Raw genomic sequence first — 24,253 nt, 5'->3', positions numbered from 1 at the left:
CCTTTCTCCCCTCAAAGACAATTCAGAAGCACATTTCATAAGCTGTCCAGAAGGTCCTTCAAGATCAAGTACTTGTGCTTATGTGGTATCCAACTCAGTGCATCTTTGATGAGCTTTCCTGCCTACAGTTTCATTTCTCCATCATCCCTGTTCCTTGGGATCACATCCTAAATAAACTATTGCATGCACGTCTCGGGCTATGCTTTTTAGGAGCACCAAGGCTAGGACAAGGGGTCAAGCGACACAGGTAAACAGAAAGATGACTTCTAAGAAAGGCAATTCTATTGTCATCATATATTTTACTTTGCAAATGACCATATAAAGTGTTTTTTTTTTTAAGCTTAAAATGCTGCTGGTTAGAACAGACCAGTGCTATCAACTATATTCAAACTGAATTTTCTAAAAAAGCCACAATATTGTTTTATTTCTTCATTTCTTTTATTCAGAGCTGTTGCTACAACCTTGTAATATTCAGCCTCACTTTGAAAAGCTAAGCCACTTACATGAAAAGGCAGTAGCATCTTCATAAAAATCTTTTCCATTAACTAGTTCAAAGTAAGGCTTTATCTTTCCATTGTGAATCTTAATGTACTGATTCTAAACAGTCCCATCAACTTTGTTCTCATGCTTTGCAAATCAGTTTTCTCAGAACTATTGTTTGTTTTTTTTCTTTCGCTAGAGAAAACACTGCTTTCTCCATGATATTTTCCATGATAAATCTACCTGTGCATTTAGCTGTATTCTTGGATTGACTTCCCTTTGTAAATATGCAGAATATGAAGATGTCCTTTTTGCATACACCACTTTCATCTTCATAGCTTGTGAGGTTAGAGTTACAAATGGAGCTCAAGAAGTCAAGGTCCAACATATAAAAAAATAATAGAACTGGAACTTAAAATCTGGTCTTCTGATTCTGAATCCCATGTTGAGCCTCAGGGGACTGACTCCAGACTGAATTTACTGGTATCTCCAGCATGCACTGACTAAAATTTTATCAAGAATAATAAACAAAATTCAAATAAGGATTCAGAAAAAAGATAAATTATAGGCATACAAATAGCATTTATCTTCAACTTACCTATCAGCTCTTAACAGAAAGGTAACTCCTTTCTGACCTATTCCATTTTAATATTAAAAAATATACATAATACACATTTTCTTTAAAAGACAGAGCCCAATAAGTAACATGGAAACCCTTCTCTACACAGTAGTAAACAGGTTTTCACCTTATGGACTTTTATATGCCACTGTTGTTTGTCAGTCTGTTAAAATGAAAACTAACATCTGTTCTAATGAAGGCATAATTCAATCATCTATAAACCACCCCCCAGTGCCAGGCACAGAATTCATTCTTGCTTTGGGAAGAGGTAGGTTTACAGATGAACTGATTCTCTGCAGATTATAGGCATGCAACATTTAAAACAATGCTGAAATTCTAGGTGTTTAGCTCCAGTTGGCATAAAAAAATTTGAGTCTTCTGCTAAACCAGACACCATTAAGTCTTAAGATGTCCTGTTATATTTGCTATAAAGCATCTCAACAGATGGATTCCAGAGTAGGTCACAGCGCTGTGAAAAGAAAAGAAAAATCATTTTATTCTGTACTTCAGAGGCAGTAACAGACCTGAATTCACCTAATTAAAAACAACTGTGTGCAAGGGGAAAGTAAAGGGGTGGAGGGATTGAGCAAAAAGAGAAAGACTCATGGACATGGATGGACAACAGTGTGGTGACTGCAGGGGGAAGGGGATATAAGGGGACCTAATGGTAATGAAAACATATAATAAAGATTATATACTAAAAAATAAAACAATTGTTTATGAGCTGTGAGTTCTATGTATGAAACAACATCTTAATTTGTCCCGCCTTTCCTCTCTCCTCTCAGCCACTTGTGGCATTCTACATCTAGGGCCTACACTAGCTGCTCTGTTTCCTTCTTGATTCTAAAAACCTCACCATACTATTTTTTTTTGCCAGTTGAGAAGTTGTTTTTAACTTTCTTATGGAGGAATAATTGACATATAACATACTAGTTTCAGATATACAACACAATGAGTGTGTGTTTGTATATACTGCAAAATGATCACAAAAGTCTAGTTAACATCCACCACTATACACAGTCACATTTTTTTTCCTGTGATGAGGATTTTTAAGGTCTGTTCTCTTAGTAACTTTCAAATATGCAATACAGTATTAATTATAGCATTGCTGATCCCCTTGATATAAGGTACGGCATTTTGGACTTTTTGACCAAACCTGTCTGCTTGAGAATAACCCATAATGATTCTTGGATCATAAATGAAGTTATACGTACATAGTTTAAAGGAGAGATACAGATTAGTCTACACACAAACTATGACACCTTGAATGCATCTGCAACATTTCTGTCAACTTCATATAATTTTCTGTCATCATGATCAGTTCTCATTTGGAAATTTTCACTACATAGAAAACCACAGAAGCAATTATACTCTGCCTACTTACATATTTATTCCATACAGTTTACAACAGACTGATCCCAGCATCAATCTTTAGAAGCCTTTTGCCATTTATACTTCTCTAGCTTGGGTAGAGTTTAGACATGAAGGTTAGCACTTAACTTTTGCCTATAGGCTGAGAGGGCAAATTTCTCTGGACTAAATATCTACTCACATTTCTACCTTTGTCCTATCAAGATCATACAGGAAGAGAAGGAAATAGAATCTAACTTACGTTATAATAATTACTCTGTGACTAGACCAAACTCCATCTGGAGGCATGGATTGGGGTTTGATGATGCTAGTAAAAGCAAGGATTCTATGGAACTCTGCTTTCTGAATTGGATTTTGAAAACTACAGAGTACAGCCTACTGATTTCCTGTATGTGGTCACTGTGGTAGGGTGAACACTGGTGTTCTTGAAAGTCAGCAGGCTCCTGTGTCTCGGTTCTTAGCCTTTAAGTGCTGTGTAGCTTCTACAGTGCCATGGTCACTTCAGGTGAGCAGTCCGCAACAGCAGTCTTCCCAGGGTTACGCAGCAGGGAATGCCTCTAAAATGCACTAGGAACCTGATACTCTGAATTGTTGGCCTGACCCTGCAATTTACTGACTGACCTTTGTCAGGGAAGGAAACTAACATTTATTGTATTGTGGATACATCAGTCACAATACATTTTATTTAATCCTTCTAACAATCACATTTTTACTAGTGAGAAAAGACTCAGAAAATGAAAAGCTGCTTTAAAAACTGTAAGTCGAGGAACTATGCAAAACCGTGGCCTGACTCTATGGCTCATGCTCTTCCATTACAGCCAATACCTCTCTGAACTCACTTTACTTCTCTGACTTGTGACCATGAAATAGGGCTGTTTACTGGGAGAATCAGTTAAGTGCTTTGAATGATCCAGTGACATAACCTCCCCCAAGACCACTGCACAGCTCTACCTGCTCTTAATGTCGAGCCACAACCTTAACTTGATTAGTCTGGTGGCATAGAGCTCACAGCAGTGTGTGAGTACTGCTTGATTATTCCTTGTTTTAAACACTAATTCCATTCATTGTAGCTCAAGAAAACATTGTCAGTTTTCCCCTAACAGTATTATACTGTTAATTCAAACTAAGCTTCCAGTCAACTAAAACTTACTTTTTTTCAATAAATGCTGCTATTAAGGCATAATTTGCACATCTTACGTTTGATTGCCTTTGAGCTGAAGTATCACTTCTTTATTATCATTAAATAGTTAAAAGAAACATCTATTTTTCTATGACAAAGCTCAGGGCGCTAAGAAGAATCAGGATTTCGTTCCTGCCCCCCCAGGAGCTTCTTGTATATATGGGACACAGATAAATGAACAGGATACACACTCTGTATCTTGAAAAGTAGTAAAAGGAGAAAATTCTGTAGGAATGATGAAGAGGGATTTTGACAGGCACGTCCATAATTACAATTTAAATGTGATTTGCATTGGTAGGATGTAGAATGAACAGTTTCATATCTAACTGTTACTTGGTTTCATTATTTTTCATAGCAACTCCTACAGTGCCTTTTGCAAAGAAGTTAGAATAAGAAAATCATAGGGGAGTGACACTCTCTCTCTGCAACAACACAGGTACTTACAGTGTCCAAGGTATATACTGAAAGTAAAAACTCATGCTTCATTGCTAAACCACATCTAACATCTGAAAAACTGCCAGCTCAGGAACTAACCATTCCATCTGCCACCAATGCTTAATTCTAATTTATATGAAGTACTTCTTCTTTACATGTGGTCCTTTTAAAGGAACATTTTTATCCCTCACAGCCTGAATGAGTTTTCTACCATAAAGATAAACTGTTTTTCTGTGAAGCTGAGAAAGGGATGGTAGTACCTTTATTGTGGTTGTTATTTAGCTGATTCTAAAAAAAAGTTTTCACTTCTGCTGTGGAGTAGGGTTGAGCTAGGCTAAGGAGGAAAGAGAACGAAGGTACAGCAAAATCTGCAGAAGGAAACAAGAGGAGGGAAGAGAAAAATAAAAGTACTGATGGGTTGTACCAATAAATCATAACTAAGTGCATAGTCTTCCAAATTTCCCTCATTTAAGTGATACCTCAATTTAATGAATACTGATTTGCACTTGATCTCAGCCAAAAGGCCAAGAAGTGGTAAGAAATACTGATATAATAAGAAAGGTTGTTAGTACTGGGAACTATAAAAACAATTCAACTCTTACCTTACAGGAAACAACTGAGGAAAACATCCTTGTGTTTTAGTGTTAACAAATTTCTGGATCTGAAGCACTTGTTTTAGAAGATGTCCCATGGAAGATTTGTCAATTTTTGTTAATACCATCTGCAAGAAAACAAATATTTAAGCATTAGAAATAAAGTATTTTTAATACACAGTTTTACACATTGTAGCTACAAATGCTCAATAACTAGTTGACCTGTTCAAGTTTCTTAATCTCTTTGTACTTGTTCCCTCATCTATAAAATAAAAGCAGTGTGTGCTAAATGAGTTACTGTGAAGACTGAGTTATTGTACAGTCCTGTGTATACAATATACAAAGCATGCACTATGTGTTTGCTGTTTAACGGTGCTTGAACTACACAGGACTATAGTACCTTGAATTCAAAACCAGCGAAAAGGANTATTTAAGCATTAGAAATAAAGTATTTTTAATACACAGTTTTACACATTTTAGCTACAAATGCTCAACAACTAGTTGACCTGTTCAAGTTTCTTAATCTCTTTGTACTTGTTCCCTCATCTATAAAATAAAAGCAGTGTGTGCTAAATGAGTTACTGTGAAGACTGAGTTATTGTACAGTCCTGTGTATACAATATACAAAGCATGCACTATGTGTTTGCTGTTTAACGGTGCTTGAACTACACAGGACTATAGTACCTTGAATTCAAAACCAGCGAAAAGGATCCTGGAACCATATTTGCAACTACCATAAACCAAATGTTTCATATGATCATATATGTCTCGTGGTTGAAGATATTCAACATGTAAGTGAGTATCATTAGGCTGATTCATATAAAATTGCCAACTTATAATTATTTTTGATCTACAAAATGGTTCCATCTTATATATAATAATCTAAAGGAAAATTTAGAAATCAGGCTGTTTGTAGATTACATCCACTAATTCCAAGTTATACACGGTTATACTCCAAGTTAAGCCTCAAATTTTCTAGGCTTACTAGTAAATAACTACTTTGAATAAATTTACCCATGCAAAGACATACCAGAGGAGGATCAAGGCATGGCTTGATTACAAAATCCATTACAAAGTAAAACCTTGATCTATTAGATTTTCCTGGGAATTTCTATAAAATGAAATTTCCTGACTCATCACATTTGTGCTACGTAGACTATGTTTATCGATCCTTTGGCTCCTCATAACTAGGTTATCGCTAATGTCTCATGGGGCTTTGCAAACCCCAGGAACTCCATAACTCTAAGAATACAAAAAAAGGTGCTAACTAGTAACGTGGTTTGATTTGCATTAAACTCCACTGCTATATTTTAGTGGTTTTCTGCCATTTTTAAAAACAAAATTATAGTCAATGAGTTCTCCACTTTTCCTTAAGAGTGCTATTTTATTTGGAAAACTCAAAAGGCAAAATAAATGTGGATACCAACCTACTAATCTATATTCTATTCTAGAGCAAATAACAGAAAGAACACTTGTAAAATATACCCAGAAGAAATTTTGTTCAAGTATACAGTATAAAAATCCTACTTGTATGTGCTAGAGCCTACTACCTTCTTATAATGGTTCTGAAATTCCAAGTTAGCTTAGCAAATTTTCAGTTGCAGTTTTATTTACATACTGATAAGTACTATCTGCCAAACTGCTGTTAAAGAGCTACTAACACATTTTAGACAAATGTTTATATTGCCATTAAAAAATCAAAAAGAAAAGCACCTATAAACACTAAACAAACAGCTTAAAAACTTTACTTTGACTATAATTTTTAAAACTTAGAGCTCAGAAAAAGTATTAATTAGCAGAGACTTATTTTATTAATGGCCAAACAATTGAAAAGGTATTCCTTTATCTCTTCAAGGGGGAAGACCTACTTATTCATTAAAAAGACAGATATACACACACACAGAGAACTGGTATTTCTAAGTGCAACCATAATTCAAAAGAAATACTTACCACATAAGGTAACGCAAGCTCTTCACACATTTCTATGGCAATACTGTCTGCTTTTTGAATTCCAACAACACTATCCACTAACAAAAATGTTCTCATCAAACTATAAGAACACAGAAATAAAGATGAAAGGTAATATGAAATTCATTTATTTCTCCCAGACACTCACAATACTAATAAATTTTCCTTTGACTAATTTTCAATCCACACTTTAAAAATTTCTTTAGGCAAAAGGAACTCTCAATTCACCAGGAAGTCCATCCTACAGACCAATAGTTAAGTAAGTTCACTAAATAACAATTTATTTCAGTAGCATGTGTTGAACATGACAATGTACTTGGGACTGGTTACAAAGGGGGGTGAGCCCCTTCCTCTAAGAGCTTGAACTCTAGTGGGAGAAAGAGACATGAACCCAATTAACTATATTATCGTTAAAATACCAATTAACGAATATAATTTTAAGTCTAACAGATGACAAACCAGACACACTATATTTTGTGTTTTCTTGTATAAATATTTCATCTTGGTTTCTATATAAAGCCACAGTAAAAAAAGATACTTGTTAACACTTTTTTATATTTCAAAAATTTAACAAATTTTTCTGTATCTGTGCAAAGCTTGAAACATATAGCTACCATTTGACTACCTAGGGAGACAAAAAACATAACATTTACAGGGGATGTGATGTCAGAAGTACTTTAAGAATGACTGGAATTTACAGAAGTGTATTTGCATTTGGTAAAGGCCACATTATTACCCAAGAGTTCTCATTTTCAAAGTCAGCTGTCTAACAGTCTGGTATAAGGAAATCAGTAAACTCTGCTGAAGTACTATTTGTAGTCTCAATTTAGAAAAACACTTGAATTTAAGATGAAGCCAACCTACAGGGAAAAGTAAAGCAAGGAGAAAATACCGTGGTTCTAAATACTGTGTTGTAAAACATTATGAGAATAATAAAAATATGCTTTGGGGTTAAATGTGTAACTAGTATAAAAATTTTTTCCTTACTTCTTTCGTTCTTTTAGATAGGTCTCTACCATTTCAACAAAATCTTCAGGTGCTCTATAGCCATAACCTGGCATGTCCACCAATGTGAAATATTTTCCAACTTTAAAAAAATTCATTTTCTTTGTGTGACCCTGATAAATGGAAAAGCGAAAGCTTCCTTAAAATAGGTCCTTTATATTTCATAACTCAAAATATGTTCTATTTAGTCACATTTATTAACATGTGTAAGTATGCTATACACAATCCCAGTTACTCTGACAATGATTAGGAAAAGACGACAGACATGGCTGGAGACAGGCTTAAGTGTTAGTACTTCTCTCCAATTCATAATTTTAAGAGAAATGTGACTTAAGAACTTTAGATTCCATATTAGAAATATGTAGGCAACATATTTTGGAGTCTTTCCTATTTCATTAGCTCTCTCTCAGTGAAAAAGTTAACCTCTTCTACGTGGTGTGACTGTTCTAGTCAATATTCTCTTATGAGTAATATATTTCTAAGAAGCAATGAATTATGGCACAGGTAAGTTAAATTAAATGCTTACTGTTAGTCATATAGTCATACAACCTAAATGCAAAGCCTGATAATTCATTACGCCTAGATTACTGCATCCCTAAAATGAACATGGTTTGCATGTTTCATTAGATGGGTTTTCAAAACCGTTTTTTAAAAGTATGTAAACCATTAAGAAATAGCCGTGCAACCAAAACTGATGTAAAGATGGTAAGTGGTTTGTTCATGATTTTGTATCTATGGACATTAATCTGGCAAGGAAAGATTAAGATAAATAATTTAAAAAGTCAGTTGTTTAGAACTTGGAACAAGTATTTTCAGAGGAAAGATTTTATAGATGGTGCATGGGTTAGCAGTCAGCTATGTGTCTATCTATGGGAAAATGATTTTAGAAGTAGGAATGTCAAAAATACATCCCTTGCATCGTTCTCTCAAAGCAGGAAGGGAACCACTCTACATAAAAGTAAGAGTTTAGCCGGGTTATTTGCTGAGGCAGGGCAGGGGTGTAGGGGAGGGAGGATTAACGAATGACAACAATCATTAGTGACAGAGCCAGGCAATCAACTAAATGAAGAAGTGGACAGCAAGAAAGGACTAGTGAAGCCTCCTGGAAGAATTGCAATGCACGGAAAAGGGACAGTGAGCACTGGGTTGGTGGGGATGTTTTGCCATGAATATGTAATAGGGTGAGGGGAACTGTGGGCAAGTTTTGAAGAGAAGGTATCTTAGATATTGGTGGAGTCTCATCATTGAGGAGGAAGTAGAGAAAATTAGAAAATGACGGAAAGCTACTGCAAGAGACTGGCTGAGATAATAAACACATAATTTGGCCCCGGTAAACTGGTATATATGTATCAGTTAGCAAGGTATAAAAGATTATAGGAGGAAAAAACACTTTAAAACTGTTTCCTCTGAAATCAATGTAAAACTAAGATCATTCGCAGAAGCAATTATAGAATAACAACAGAACAACTCTTTGGAAAAAATTTGGACCAAGGAAGATTTCCTCAAGATACTGGCAAGGCAATTAAAATAAATCTAGACATATTTTCCCTTTCTTCAAAGAAATACACAGGCACTAATGAAATGTCTTCCTTTACTACTTCTTTGAAAGAAATCACTTTTCTAGAAAGTTGGCAATTATGATTTCTTGTACTTCCCAGCACTTAGTATTTGTCTTAGTCAATTCAGAGATAGTTCAGACAGATTTTTTTATTTCAACATACCGGTTTTTTGGAGATTCTGACTTCAACCTCTGGAGCCAGTGAAAATAAAGCCTTTATTAGAGAGGATTTTCCAACATTGCTTCTGCCTATGAAACAAACCTTGTAAAAGAAAAAAGAAGGGGGACCGGGTGAAGAAAGTGTAGGGATTGAGCAAAAACCAGAAAGGCTGACAAACTCACAGGCACAGACAACAGTGTGGTGGTTACCAGAGGGAAAAGGGGAAGGGGGGAGTTAGAAGAGGGTAAAAGGGATAAATGGTGATAGAAAGATATGAGTTTAGGTGGTGAACACACAATACAACATACAGATGACACGTTACATTATTGTACACCTGAAACCTATATAATTTTATTAACCAATGTCACCCCCCCAAAATTCAATAAAAATTAAAAAGAAAAAAGGTAATTGATTACTAGCTTATTTATTTGTTTGTTTATTTAATAATATATTAGCTGCAAAAACCTGTCAAACTATTCAGTCTTGCCCAGCCATGGAAAGTGACTTGGGCTTAGTCAAACCTCAAACCCTAACATGTAGCCACTATTCTACCGAATCACTTCAGCGGGCCCGGTGCTATTCTAACCATTTAACATACATTTTCCTATTTACTTTTCACAACATCCCTATGAGATAGGCAATATTATTATCCCCATTTTATAGATGATAAAACAAGGTAGAAAGAGGTTAAATAACAGACAGTGAAGAAGTTAAAATCTGAACTCAAAATATCTATATTCAGAATCTGTGCTTTTAATGACACCATGCTGCTTAAGAATATCTGCAGCATTTATTAAACATTCTACATTTACACTTGCTTTTTGAAGTTAGAACCACATTTCCCCACAAACTTGCAGAGTACACTGTAAGAGGTTATTCCTTTTTTCTTGGGCTCTCATCTTCCAATTGAACTTTTCTCCTTTAGTCCTCTATTATAGCAGTGATTTTCAAATTTTTCATCTCATGGCACACATAAACTAATTGCTAAAATTCTGTGGCACACCAGAATTTTTTTTTTGCTGACTTGACACAAAAATAGGTGTAATTCATTTACACCAGATGTCTCTTGTTGTGTTGGTTACTGTAATTTTTTTCTTTGACAATATAAGGGAAGAGGTCAGTGTTCCCGACTAAAAAGTCAGGTATTGCATGTTCTAAAATTCTTGCAGCACACTAGTGTGCATCTTGTGGTTACAGTGATTGAAAGTTGCTGTTCTAGTGATGTCTGGCCAAGATGGAGGCGTAGGCAGACATGCTGTGCCTCCTCACACAACCGATAGAAGGACAACAACAATGTAAAAACAAAAACCAACCAGAACTGACAGAAAAATCAAACTGTATGAAGTCCTACAACCAAGGAGTTAAAGGAGACACATTCACCCGGACTGGCAGGAGGGGCAGAGCCGGGCAGACAGGACTCTGCAAGGCAGCAGCTGGTGGAGCAGGTAGTCCCACATTCCCACGTAGATACACCAGGAGAAACAAAAGGGGGAGTGGGAACTCTCAGCTTCACAGAAAAGTTCATTGGAGAGACTCACAAGGTCCTAGAAAGTGCATAAACCCACCCAAGTGGGACTCAGCACCAGAAGGGCGCAGTTTGCTTATGGGAGGAAGTGACTGAAATCTGGCAGAGCGCAGCAAGTGATCCCTCTCGGACCCCTCCCCCACATTCAGCATCATAACCCAGCTACGTGGGTTGCCCTGCCCTGGTGGACACCTACGGCTCCCTGCCTCCACTATGTAATAGGCACATCAAGACAAAAAAAATGGCCCAAATGAAAGAACAGATCAAAGCTCCAGAAAAAACACAACTAAGTGATAAAGAGATAGCCAACCTAACAGATGCACAGTTCAAATCACTGGTAGTCAGGATGCTCACAGAAATGGTTGAATATGGTCTCAAATTAGATGAAAAAATGAAGGCTATGCTAAGTGAAATAACAGAAAATGAACAGGGAACCAATAGTGATGGAAAGGAAACCAGAACTCACATCAGTGGAGTGGAACAGAAGGAAGAAAGAAACATCCAATCAGAAAAGAATGAAGAAACAAGAACTCAAAAAAATGAGGAGAGCCTTAGAAACCTCCAGAACATCTTTAAACGTTCCAACATCCAAATTATAGGGGTACCAGAAGGAGAAGAGGAAGAGCAACAAGTGGAAAGGTTATTTGGACAAATAATAAAGGAGAACTTCCCCAGTCTGGCAAAGGAAATAGACTTCCAGGAAGTCCAGGAAGCTCAGAGTCCCAAAGAAGTTAGATCCAAAGAGGAACACACCAAGGCATATCATAATTACATTACTCAAGATTAAAGATAAGGAGAGAATCTTAGAAGCAGCAAGAGAAAAGGAGACAGCTACCAACAAAGCAGTTTCCATAAGACTTCCAGCTGATTTCTCAAAAGAGACCTTACAGGCAAGAAGGCGCTGGAAAGAAGTATTCCAAGTCATGAAAGGCAAGGACCTACCCCCAGGATAGGGCTTTGCTCTGTCCAGCAAAGCTTTCCTTTAGAATGGAAGGGCAGGTAAAGTGCTTCTCAGATAAGGACAAGTTAAAAGAATTCATCATCATCAAGCCCTTATTATATGAAATGTTAAAGGGATTTATTAAGAAAAGATAAAAATATGAACAGGAAAATGACCACAAACTCACAATTATTTGCAACCACACCTAAAACTATAACAACAACAAAAAACAAACTAAGCAAACAACTAGAACTGAAAGAGAACCACGGAAATGGAGATCACATGGAGGGTTATTAACAGGGGAGTGGGAGGGGAAGAGAGGGGGAAAGGTACAGAGAATAAGTAGCATAGATGGTAGGTAGAAAATAGACAGGGGGAGGTTAAGAATAGTATGGGAAAAGTAGAAGCCAAAGAACTTATATGTATGACACATGGACATGAACTAAAGGGGGGAATGTGGGTGGGAGGGGGTGTGCAGGGTGGAGGGGAGTAAAAAGGGGAAACTGGGACAATAGTAATAGCGTAATCAATAAAATATATTTTAAAAAATTGCTGTTCTACAGTATAGAAAGCAACAAAATATTCTTCATAATAATTGCCAATACATATGGCTCTGCTTTTTAACATGGAACTGGAGGTAGTACAATACCAATTGGTGGTCATAAACGAGGGCAGTACTGCTTCTTGAGGAGTGTTTTGGAAATCTGTAAGGAAATGCTATCTGTAATGATCAGGTAGCATTTAGTAGACAGGGGCCAGGGATGCCATATATTGTGCAAAACTGGGGTCAGTCCTTCAGAATGAATTGATCTGAAGTCTGCATAAATTTCATATGCTCTGCCAGATTAAATCCAATGATAATCTATAGATAATAAAACTGAATTTTAAAAAACAAATTACACAAAATGTCCGGTAATTTAAAAGCTTCAATCAAAAAGTGACGCTACATCACAATCATTAAATAACATATTTGTTTCTGAATTCTAGCAGTTCTAAATATAGCAGAAGAAAATTTCCAGTGCAGTGGAGCAGTTACTACAAATACAGGCACGTCCTTGAAACATCCTTTTGTTCAACATTGTTTTGTTATAACAGTGATGAGGGGGAAAAAATCAATTTATGGCCAGGACCACTGTGTGGAATTTTCATGTTCTCCCCGTGTGTGGGTTTTCTCCAGGTAGTTCCACATCCCAAAACTGTGCATGGTTAGGTGGACCTGTGAGTCTACACGGTTCCACTCTGGGTGAGTGTGGGTGTGTGCCAGTGGGCCCTGCATGGCTCCTGTGTGGGGCTGGTTCCTGCCTTCTGCTCTGAGCTGCCAGAAGAGGTCAATACCCTAATGGAATAAATGGATTGGAAAATAATTACCTTGCTTGTTTTTATTCATCTTAAAGTAAGTATAGTTCATATTTACTTTGATGTTTAATACTATAAATTTTGGGGGAGTCTTTATTTAGATGTTACACGATGTTTTTGGGACCAAGAAGTATGCCATAGTAACTTAACTTGTTGGTATCAGTTAGCTTTGGGTAAAATTGATTTTGGTTATGTTATATTCCTTTCAGTCTCAGTTTCCAAGAAACTATCATATGTGAGAACTTATTGTATGCAAAGAGCTGAGGTTTCTTTTACCAGTCTTAGAACAAAGTATTAGTAAGCTGCAGTACATACATAAAAAGTACAATCATGAAATGTCACTAAAGTTGTTTTTAAAAATCTACAATAGGAAGCTCAGATACGGTGAAAATTACACATCAATAAAGATCACATCGATGATACTTCAGACAAAGGTTTAATTTCCAAAATATACAAAGAACTCACTCAACTCCACTCAAAGAACATGAGCAACCCAATTAAAAAATGGGCAAAGGACTTGAACAGACATTTCTCCAAGGAGGACATACAGAGGATCCAGAGACACATGAAAAGATGCTCGATATCGCTAGCTATCAGAGAGATGCAAATTAAAACCACAATGAGATACCACTTTACACCAGTCAGAATGGCTATCATAAACAAAGAAACAAACAACAAGTGCTGGAGAGGTTGTGGGGAAAAGGGGACCCTAGTTCACTGCTGGTGGGATTGCAGACTGGTACAACCACTACGGAAAACAGTATGGAACTTTCTAAGAAAACTAAAAATGAACGTGCCTTTTGACTCTATTAGGAGTATATCCTAAGAACCCTATTAGGAGTTCCACTATTAGGAGTATATCCTAAGAACCCTGAAACACCAATCCAAAGGAACCTGTGCACCCCGATGTTCATAGCAGCACAATTCACAATAGCCAAGAGTTGGAAGCAACCTAGATGCCCATTAGTAAATGAGTAAATGACTGGATCAAAAAGCTATGGTACATTTACACAATGGAATTCTATGCTGCAGAAAGGAAGAAGGAGCTCCTACCTTTTGCAACATCATGGATGGAACTAGAGAACATTATGCTGAGCGAAATAAGCCAGGCAGTGAAAGACAAATACCATATGATCTCACCGTTAACAGGAATCTAAACAAAACAAGCAAGCAAAATATGACCAATGACACTGAAATATGGAGCAGGCTGACAGGGTCCAGAGAGGAGAGCGGAGAGAATCATAGGGGAAAAGGGGAGGGACTCACATGGGTAAGTATAAAGGACACATGGACAATAATTAAGGGTGGGGGGAGGAAATGGGAGGGAGGCGGGGAGCACTGGGGGGGGGCAGGGCAGGGAATATAAAACAGAAAACTGTACTTGAATAAGAATTAAATTTAAAAAAAGATCACATCGTTTGTGAAAATCATACTTTTCACATTCTTCACTGTTTTCCCTACTTCAATTAAATAGGAAAAAATTAAAAGCATAATTATCTTGAATACTTAGTCTAGGTTTTTAAGCCTTGTAACGTCTTCTACATTCATTACCAAAATACTTAAAACTAGATTTACTTCCTACTTGAATTAGTTATATGCTCCCACATAAAGTTAGAAAAACTCTCTCGTTCTGTGACAACAAATAGTTGAAAGCAAAACCCCTTCCCCAGCTTTCACCGCTGGCCAGCAGTTGCGCTCTCACCTCCGGACGGGGCAGGTCCGGGGCGTGATCCAGACGCACAGCGGAACTGAGGTACTCGATGCGGTTCCGGGCTGTGGCCGCAAAGAAGCTCTCTGCCTTCGCGATTTGTTCCAGGCTCGGGTCGAATATCTTCAGGTGAAGGTCGGAGGTGGAGTCTGAGCGGAGGTGCCGCTGGAGTTCCTGTAATGGGAACACAAACTTCGTCAGTTGCCGTTGTGGCAGCTGTAGAACCTCCGTGAAGGCCTGGGGCTTGCTGTAAGCTCGGCTCACGTGCACCAGTGCAGCGGGCATCTCAAAGAGCCTGCCCAGGCCAGGTAGCAACACAGACGCTGCCATTTTTCTCTCCCAGCAGCTTCAGCAGGACCTCATTCCCCGCCTCTGGGTCGCGCGTGCGTGGTCCCGCTCCCTCCAAGCCTATTGGGAATTGTAGTCTCCTTTGCTCTCCTGTTCCCGCCCTAAGGTTCTCCCTTCTAGTGAGCCAGAGGCATGGGGGTGGGGACTTGGGGGACTGGATAGGGGCCCGCTGCTACGTTCCTTCCACACTCTGCCCTTGATGACGACTTTTGAGTTCGTAGCTGTGGGGAGGCTGTTGACTGATTTCCGGAGGTCAAAAGGCATACCTGCCTATGTGGCCTCGAAGTCTCATGGCAAGGAGAAAATGTGAAGCTCGGCTGGACTTCAGGTCCCATACTCAACAGTTTACGGTGTCTCACGGATCTTTGGCGCACACATCACTAGGAAAAACACTGCTGCAGAAAAAAAGCTGATGAGAAATGTGGTCGAAGTGGCAATTGGTTTACAGAGAAGGGAGAGTTTATAGAAATGCTTTCTCTGTAGCTTCAGGAAATGGCATTGATTTTTAGAGATTTCTTACACAACAGAAGCAAAACAGTTTTGCACAGGTGTTTCAGAGTTATTTCATGGAAGTTATGTAAGGACATCTTATTTCAAAAGTTTATTCTCAAAACAATTCTTCAAACTCATCAGCGCCGGAATGAGAGATACAGGTATTATGATGAAATAAATAACTAAAAGATACTACTGCTTTAAAGATTATATAGATCTTCAGAAACATCAGCACGAAACAGAAAAGCAATCTTAACCCACAGCCTCTCGAGCAATTCCCCAGGTTATTCAGTGACTAATCAGTGACTAATGATTTTTGTACGAATGTCATACAAAAATTAACGAACAGGACCAATGACTTCTATAGTAGCTTGACATGCTGTTGGCCGCCTTATTTTGGTCTTTGCGTTAGCCTTCCCTTTCTCCCCTAGTATTCCCATGATAAAATACTTTATTGTAAACATCCAGATATTTTGGATACATACATCATTGTGTGTGTGTGTGTGTGTGTGTGCTTTAACTCAAAATACTGTTCTACACAGTATATTTAGAAGTCTTTCTGTATCAGTATGTCCTGACTTACATGATTGTTTTTAATGGAAGGGTATTCTGTTTATTTTCCCATAGTCCTATTGACCACTAATTAGGCTTTGTTATTAGGAACAATGCTGCAGTGAATACTTATAAATAGACATCTTTGCACATTTAGGGGAGTGGGACAAATTCCTTGAAGAGGACTTGATGGTCATAGGATATGTGCACTTACATTCTTCATATCTCTATTGAAAACTTATTATCCAAAGGAATTGTCCCACATTACTCCCTAATAATAAATTATTACAGTACCAAAACAGACACTGTAAGACTAGGATGTTATCAGGTTGCCTAATAGTGCTAATCTAACAATAAAAATCTTATTTCTTGTTTTAATTCATATTTTTGTGATGATTGGAGAAGGTGAAAGTAATTTGCCATTTTGTTTAGCCATTTGCATTTCTTTTTGTAAACAGTATTTTTTCTATTAGATTATTCAACTCTAAAATGATTTATAATAACTTTAATTATTGAGAACATTGACCTCTTATCTTCTCCAGATGTTTTCCCCAACTTTTTATCTTTTGACTTTTTAATAGTACTTTTGGCTGTACAGATCTATAATTTGTAAGAAGCAAAACTGAACAGCCTTTTATGTATTCTAAGCTTTGAGTTATGTTTAGAAAATTCTTCTAAGCTTATAAACAAATTAACCTATCTTTTCTTCTACTCATTCAATGTTTTTTAATAGTTAAATATTTAATACATCTAGAATTTAAAGAAAGGAGTCCATTAGGAATTTAGCTTTATTTTTTCCCAAGTGGTTAGCCAATTGTCTCAACAATATTTATTAATTCATTTATCTTTTCTTCACTGATGATAATGCTACTTGTAACAAATTTTTAAGTGTACATGGACATATTTCCAGACAATCCTGAACTTTGAAAGTGCTTTCATATGGGCCATTTCATTTCTAAACCTCAGGGTCCCCAGTTTGTAATAAACCAGAGCACAAAGAACTTTACCAATCTTTAGAAGGGTTTTAGAGGTGTTTGGGGATCAGTAAATATTACAGAATTCATTTTGTAATCCTACATAGTCTGAATCCAGAATCATTTGACAGGAAAATTTTTGCAAGATAAAGTATTTCATCATCCAAAATTTGAGGGATCAAACAATTCATTGGAAATGAATTTTTTAAGTATCTACATAAATAAGACATACAAATTTGAGTAAGATGGTTCAGGGTAAATAATACATTATGCTTTCCCTGGGTAAATGTGATCAAATTCTTCTATAATTTCTAGTGCAAGCAGAAGGTTAAAGATGGGGCATGCAGAGCAGTGAAGCCTCTTAGTGAATGGAAAAAGCTAGCAATTGGAGAAATTAGGGGAGCTAACTATGTTGCAGAGTTGCAGTAGAAACCATGGGGTCTAGGGAAATTGCCCAAGTCCAGGAAAATTAGTATTGAAGGGGTTCCAGTCTGGTGGTTGGGGTGCTGCAGTAGTACTCTCTGTTCTGGCAATATTGTGATTTATTGTTGGCAGCATGTTGGTCCCAGGTGGTCTGTGTGGGTGAAGTATTATCCTAGCCAGGGATCAGTAAATGTCACAGTGCTCATTTTGTAATCCTACATGATCTGAATCCAGAATCATTTGACAGGACAGGTTTTGCAAAATAGTCATCCAAAATTTGAGGGGTCAAATAATCCACTGGAAATAAATATGACAAGGAAAACCACATAATTGAATCATCCCCTTTTCCTCCTTTAGTCTATTTTAAAATTATCTGTATAAATAAAGCATTGGAATCAGGACTTTGCCTTCTGCGTGTTAGGGCTGAGATTCTGAAGAGGATTTAAGGCCTAGTAGGGGAAGGGAGTATGGATTAGGCAGATTGTACAGACATAACAATGACAAGCAATTGGGCTTGAATTGATCTAAGGGTTTTTTAGCACTTCTCCCAAAGCACTATGGGAGACCCACCCTTGGTCTAGATCCACAGCACTGAGGTCAGGCTGTACTTTGCTAAACTCGTAGTCAAAACATTTAATATGACTTGGGAAGATGCTTTACACACCTTCTTCAGAATCAATTTTTAATGCTAAAATCTGTCTGACCTCAATGGCATAGTTCTACTCTGTCATGTTTATCTGATGAGAATAGAAGGAGCATAGGTAGAACAGTGGTGGGATCTTACCATTAGGATGTGACCGTCTCAGCTGTTCCTTCAGTAATGCCTGTCTCTATAATGAGTGGTCATTGGGTCCAGAGTGATCTCAGTATATGTCCAAGTTCAATAACTAAGCTTATGGACTCTGTCTAAGACATGAAAGCAAATGTGGGTCTAGGTAGGTGGGCAGAGTCAGGGACATCAAGAGTCAGTAAACACAGCATACACAGATTAACTGACATCCTATACTAGAAATGGTTTGAATGCTCTGACAGAAATAAGGTTCTTCATCTTTCTTAGATGCAGAAAGGTAATGGATGAGATCTCAGTAATTTACACTAAGACCCTTTCCTACCCTATTTTCTTCTTTTAATAACAGTAATTAATGTTTACTGAGCACCTGCTATGCCTGAATTAATCTGAGTGCCAGAAATAAAATGAAAAAATTATGGTCACAATCTAGGTGGGACCTCAAACTCTTGTATTAGGGAGAAAATACTGGGAGGAAGAAAGGGGGGACGGGCACTATGTAAATGATAGTAACATAACAGAACTTTCCACATATAACTTGAATTCCTTAAATTTTCATAACTACTGTCTCAATGAATGCTTTAAATTTAATCTACGTTTAATTATGCTTTCTCAAATTTTCTGTTCAACAGCTCATTTAAAAGATTTACATTAGATATCACCTAACACGCTGAAAGAATTTTATGTCACACATGCGATATCATGTATGACTTGTCCACGTAATTTCTAATTAGATTATACATGGTTATTCTTAAAAGTTATTTTTTTTACCATCATTCAGGGAACAACAGAGATATATTTTCTATTGTCCTCTTCTTTGGGAGCTCATTTAATAAACTAGTTTCACTTTATAGTACATTCTCTGACTTCAGAGAGGGTTTATTTTTTTTCCTTCAGAGCTTTTTGAGCTTTTTTTTTTCAAGGTTTTGCCTGATCTACCAACAGATTTTTTAAAAGAGATCAGGAGATTAAATATCAGACAGTGCTCACGTGTCAGGGGTGAGTTCTTAGAATGATTTGGGTTTGGAGGAGGAGGAGGAGTGCTTCACTTCCCTCAAGGTTGTTTTTCTCAATACAGAGAAAAATGATTATTTTATGTAGTCAATTTTTATCATTTGTAATTGTGTGCTTAGTCTCACTGCCATACTAATTCTATTAAAATATTTTAGAACACTTTTCAACTTGTGTTTCTATTTATTTATTTACTTACTTATTTATTTTTGGTAGGAAAAAAGCATGAATTTTGCTGTTCTCACTGATAACATTTTCAACATTTTAATTTCTATATTCCACATTAGGAAAGTTTAGTTTTATACTTCACATTAGGCAAGGTTATTTTGATGGGCAAGTTTACTTCATAGTATGCCTTTAATGTACATACTTACTGCCTTGGAAGGGTACTTTCTGGGACCCCGAATGGATGAGGTAGCATTCCAGAGGCACCGACGTTGAGATATGTTCAGGTTGTTTAATTTGCTCACAGGTAAATTGTGTCAAGGGTCTCCAAGACCACTCCCCAAATTTGGTGATTCACTAGGAGAACTCACAAATCTCAGCATATGGTCATACACATGGCCATTTATCACATCAGGAGAATATATAAAAAGCAAAATCGGTAAAGGGAAAGGCACTCCAGGTGAGGTCTGGAGAAAACCAGTTACAAGGTCCTATGAGTCTTCTCACAGTGGGGTTGCACAGGATGCACTGAATTCTGCCAGCAACAAGCTATACCCACATTTGAGAAATGTCTACCAGGAGCACAGGCCTGAGCCTAGGACCCTCACAGAGTTTTTATCGTGGGCTGGTCATGGAGGCAAAAAGTGTCTGTGTGACTGACTGTAGTCACTGAGATTCTGCACACTCAGAAGGAAGCAGATGTTTAGCATAAACCACATTGTTCGTACAAATAATACAGGTATAGTGAGCCACTGTTATCATTTAGGGAAAGTTTTCTAATCAAGTTCTCAGATGCCAGCCAAGGGCCACTCTTGTAAGCAAGGCTTTCTAAGGGCAGCAGTTGCAGGCCTGTTATTTAACTCTATATAAAGAAGAGGTTAACAAATTATTTATTTATTTGTTTAAAAATATTCACTTGAGGACATGCTTACTGATTTTAGGGAGAGGGGAAAGGAGAGAGTGAGGGAGAGAAACATTGATGTAAGAGAGAAATACCCATCAGTTGCCTCTTGAACCACCATGACCCAGGCAAACCCACAACCTAGGCATGTGCCCTGCCTGGGAATTGGACCCATGAAATTTTGGTTTATAGGATGACACTCCAGCCAACTGAGCCACACTGGCCAGGGGTAAAAAATTTTTTTAAATGGGAAAGTTCTCATCTGTATTTAGTATGAGATTGTTTACTTATAGGAAAGTTACATTCCAGGTTCTGCTCTAAAAATGAATGATTTCTGTGGAGATTTTTTTTGAGACAAGTGGGACAAAAGGTTTAGTTATTTTAGTGGAAAATGGAAAAACTAGAGTTCTTTTAAAATCTATTGGGGGACAATGGTTAATAAAATGACATAGGTTTCAAGTGTACATTTCTATGGTGCATGATCTATATATTTAATTGTGTTGTTCACCATCCAAAGTCAAATCTCCTTCTGTCACCACATAGTTGACCCCCTTTACCCTTTAGTATCTCCTTACACCCCTTTCCCTCCATTAACCACCATACTGTTGTCTGTGTCTATGAATTTTGTTTGTTTTGGTCATTTGTGGCTTTCAGTTTTATATTCCACATATGAGTGAAATCATATGGTTCTTCACTTTTTCTATCTGACTTATTTCACTTCATGTTGAAGAAGGTTATAATCAGCCCTGGCTGGTGTAGCTCAGTGGATTGAGCACGGGCCTGCGAACCAGAGGATCGCAGTTCGATTCCCAGTCAGGGCACATGCCTGGGTTGCAGGCCCGTTCCCTGCAGGCCAACTCCCAGCAGGGGACGCATGAAAGGCAACCATACATTGATGTTTCTCTCCCTCTCTCCTTCCCCTCTAAAGATAAATAAATAAATAAAATCTTAAAAAAAAAAAAAGAAGGTTATAATCAAAGCTGCTGAATCAGTTCCCTGCGATGAGGTACGGGGCCTCTGGAGGGCAAGTCAATGAATGTTAGTGGCAGAGTTGGTGTGAACAGCAGATCCCAGGCTGACTAGGTGAGCCCTGCGATATTTAGTCAGAGTTGAGTACAGCTAGGTACTGGAGCATTCCCACCAACCTCCTTACTCACCCTCCCCCATGGGCTGGACAATAAATTATAAAAAAATTTTGGGGATTACTGTTAGAAAGGAGTAATGCTTAGATTAGCAGTATTAATTAGTTTATGTGATAGGCAGGATCTCACTGGTGCAGGGCACAGAAGGGTTGAGTCCAAAGTGTAATGCCAGATGGTCTTCATGCTGTGATGTATTCCTCTATTTTCCAAACCAGCACAAACTAGAGCCTAAAGTTCCCCTCTTCTCCCCAGTATCCATTATTTGCCATGGCAACTAACTGATTTTACAATGATAAATTTAGCTCACAAGCTCACATTATGAATCTAGGAGCATTAAAAAAAGACGGAAACAAAAAATCTTTACAGAAATAATTAGAGTAAATGGATATAGTGGACAAAAAATTCAGAATAAAAACAACAAATATCCTCAGAGACATAAGGGAAAATATGGGAAATATGAAAGAGGAAGCTTCAAAGAAGAATTAGAGATATTAAATATCAATATATTATTGTTGAAGTAAAGGTCTCACTGGATGGGTTTAGTAATTAAATAGAATGAATATAGCCAAAGAACAAAATGATGAGCTGGATAATCAGGTTGGAGAATATTCAAGGAAAGCATTAGGAAAAGGTAAAAAGATGAAAAAATAAGAACTGGGGGGGGGTAGAAGAGGGAATGTTAATATCAATATTATTGAAGTAACTGTAGAATAAAGTAAGATTTCAAGAAGGTAATTACTGAAAATTTTCAGAATGGAAAATGTAAGACCTTATTTTGAAAATACTCATATGACTTGTACAACAGAATAGATAAGAGAAGCTGTATTTTGGACCTATTAAATAAACATTTTGGAGCACTAAGTTCAAAAAGCAGATGCTGAAAGTTTCCAGAGGATAAAGGCAGGTCAACTACCAAGCAATAAATGTCAGACTAAATTTTCTGAGTGGCAGCATCAGATGGAAGAAAAGAATAAAATAGAATTTTTCAAGTGTTGAAGAAAAGAAACATTAAGGTTAATAAATTTTATTATTGACGAAGCAATGACACAAAAGCACGTTCTAACAACCTAGAACTAAAGTTCTAGTTTAGACCAGTGCTACCCAAGGGTAGTAGTTTATCTATCTAGACGAGATAAAGAGCTTATACAAGAATTCAAATCAATGTACAGCTTCTTTCATTGAGAAAATCTTGCAGAGAAAAAAGTCAGCTAGACTAAACTGTGTGTCTACTAATTCAGTTGATTTACACTGGGAAAAAGCCTTATCTCTCTCCCCTCCTCCCTCCTCTGCACCTCTGGTCTCACAAACTGATACTGGTTTTTGGACCCTACTTTGAGTAGCACTGCTGTAGATTCTATCAGTATGGGATGGGTGTGAGGTGGAGGTACACAAGACCGAAGGAACACGATCCACACCCTGGAGATCAGCAATCGCCTGGACTCCACGTGGAAAGTTCTGTCAGAGACGGAGTTGCGCCCTTCAAGGGGCTGTGAACAATGCATTAAAGGAGCAACCAGATTATAAATGCCAGTGCCCTCAGAGAACGAAGATGCTCATGAAGAAGAATGAGTCCACGCTGCCTGGAGGACCTGCTGCCTGCCCCACTCAGGCAACATTACCGGTGAGTGGCGGGGTGGGGGTGGGGTGGGGGGCTGGGCACTGACCTTGGGTCTGGTGCAGTAACATGTGGAACCGCACACAGTGACGGCAGCTGTAGCGCAATGCGGGACTAGCTGGGCTGCCCAGCGCTGAGGCCTCGGGGTACACAGATCCGGCTGGTCAGCCTGTGCACCCCTGCTGTTACGGAACCAGCCAATGCTGCTCTGGAACAGCTATGGCGTTTGATTGCACACTGCCAAGCAGTGTGACTTCCAAGGCAAGAGTTTGGTGAAAAAGGAAAGGGGTTGTTTATTTAAAGATTATACAGATTTGGAATAATGGCAGATCTCCACCGTTAAGTCCTGCTCTCTTTCAAAACACCCCAAAACAAATAGTCCTGCCTTCCTCTGCTAAACCAGGCCTGTTTCAGAACACACCACTCGGAAGTACGTCTTTCAGAAAAGTAGAAGGCTGCAGCTCGGCATTCTGGGTCACAGATCGGTTCCAAGCATCTCTCACGAGTCTGGGTGTCCAAGCAGGTCCCGTGCAGCACTACCAGCTCTGCTGCCTGCCTTTTCCAGGTGAGCATCCCCACCACGTGGCAGCCTTCTCTGCAGTCCTCCGGGCTGACCCGCAGACCTCCTGCTGCAGACCTCCTGGCTGGCTCATTCATGGGCAGACCCCCAGACAGGCTTCCAGGCAGACCTCCCAGGGGACCTTCTCTGACCTCAAGGCAGCCGGTTCTAATTTAAATGCTCAGCTCGGAACTTCCTGCCTGATCTAATATCCGTCTCTTCCTATTAGTGCATTAGTGTCCACCATTTATGTCAGCTCCCCAGTGTCTTTGACCCTCTTTGGGCTGCCATCTTTCCTCCGGGCAAGAGTTCCCAGTGACACATGGGAATCTTGGGAGGTCATCTGCCCCCCTGGCTATGTCATGTGTCACAGCAAATTCTCACAG

At 38.2% G+C, this 24,253-nt stretch overlaps 1 protein-coding gene across 2 annotated transcripts; it reads right to left on the bottom strand.

Moving 5' to 3' along the window:
• Positions 1–303: 303 nt before the first annotated feature.
• GTPBP8 (GTP binding protein 8) lies at positions 304–15,261 on the bottom strand. 2 transcript variants are annotated; one of them, XM_037057376.1, is made up of 6 exons: positions 14,893–15,261; positions 9,373–9,471; positions 7,634–7,764; positions 6,629–6,728; positions 4,688–4,806; positions 304–1,568 (listed from the first exon to the last, which is right to left on the bottom strand). In XM_037057376.1, the coding sequence occupies exons 1-6, from the start codon at positions 15,226–15,228 to the stop codon at positions 1,496–1,498; spliced, it is 858 nt and encodes a 285-aa protein (XP_036913271.1). In that variant the 5' UTR covers positions 15,229–15,261; the 3' UTR covers positions 304–1,495. The 2 variants fall into 2 exon arrangements, with proteins under 2 accessions (XP_036913271.1, XP_036913272.1); XM_037057377.1 differs by lacking the exon at positions 304–1,568 and adding an exon at positions 2,156–4,453 and having other exon boundaries at positions 14,893–15,248.
• Positions 15,262–24,253: the final 8,992 nt, after the last annotated feature.

The sequence above is a fragment of the Sturnira hondurensis genome, unplaced genomic scaffold (assembly GCF_014824575.4).
Source record: "Sturnira hondurensis isolate 20B ecotype Veracruz unplaced genomic scaffold, ASM1482457v3 Scaffold0009719, whole genome shotgun sequence".
NCBI lineage: Eukaryota > Metazoa > Chordata > Mammalia > Chiroptera > Phyllostomidae > Sturnira > Sturnira hondurensis.
The sequence above is the reverse complement of the archived record's forward strand: the minus strand, read 5'-3'. Positions and strand labels throughout refer to the sequence as shown.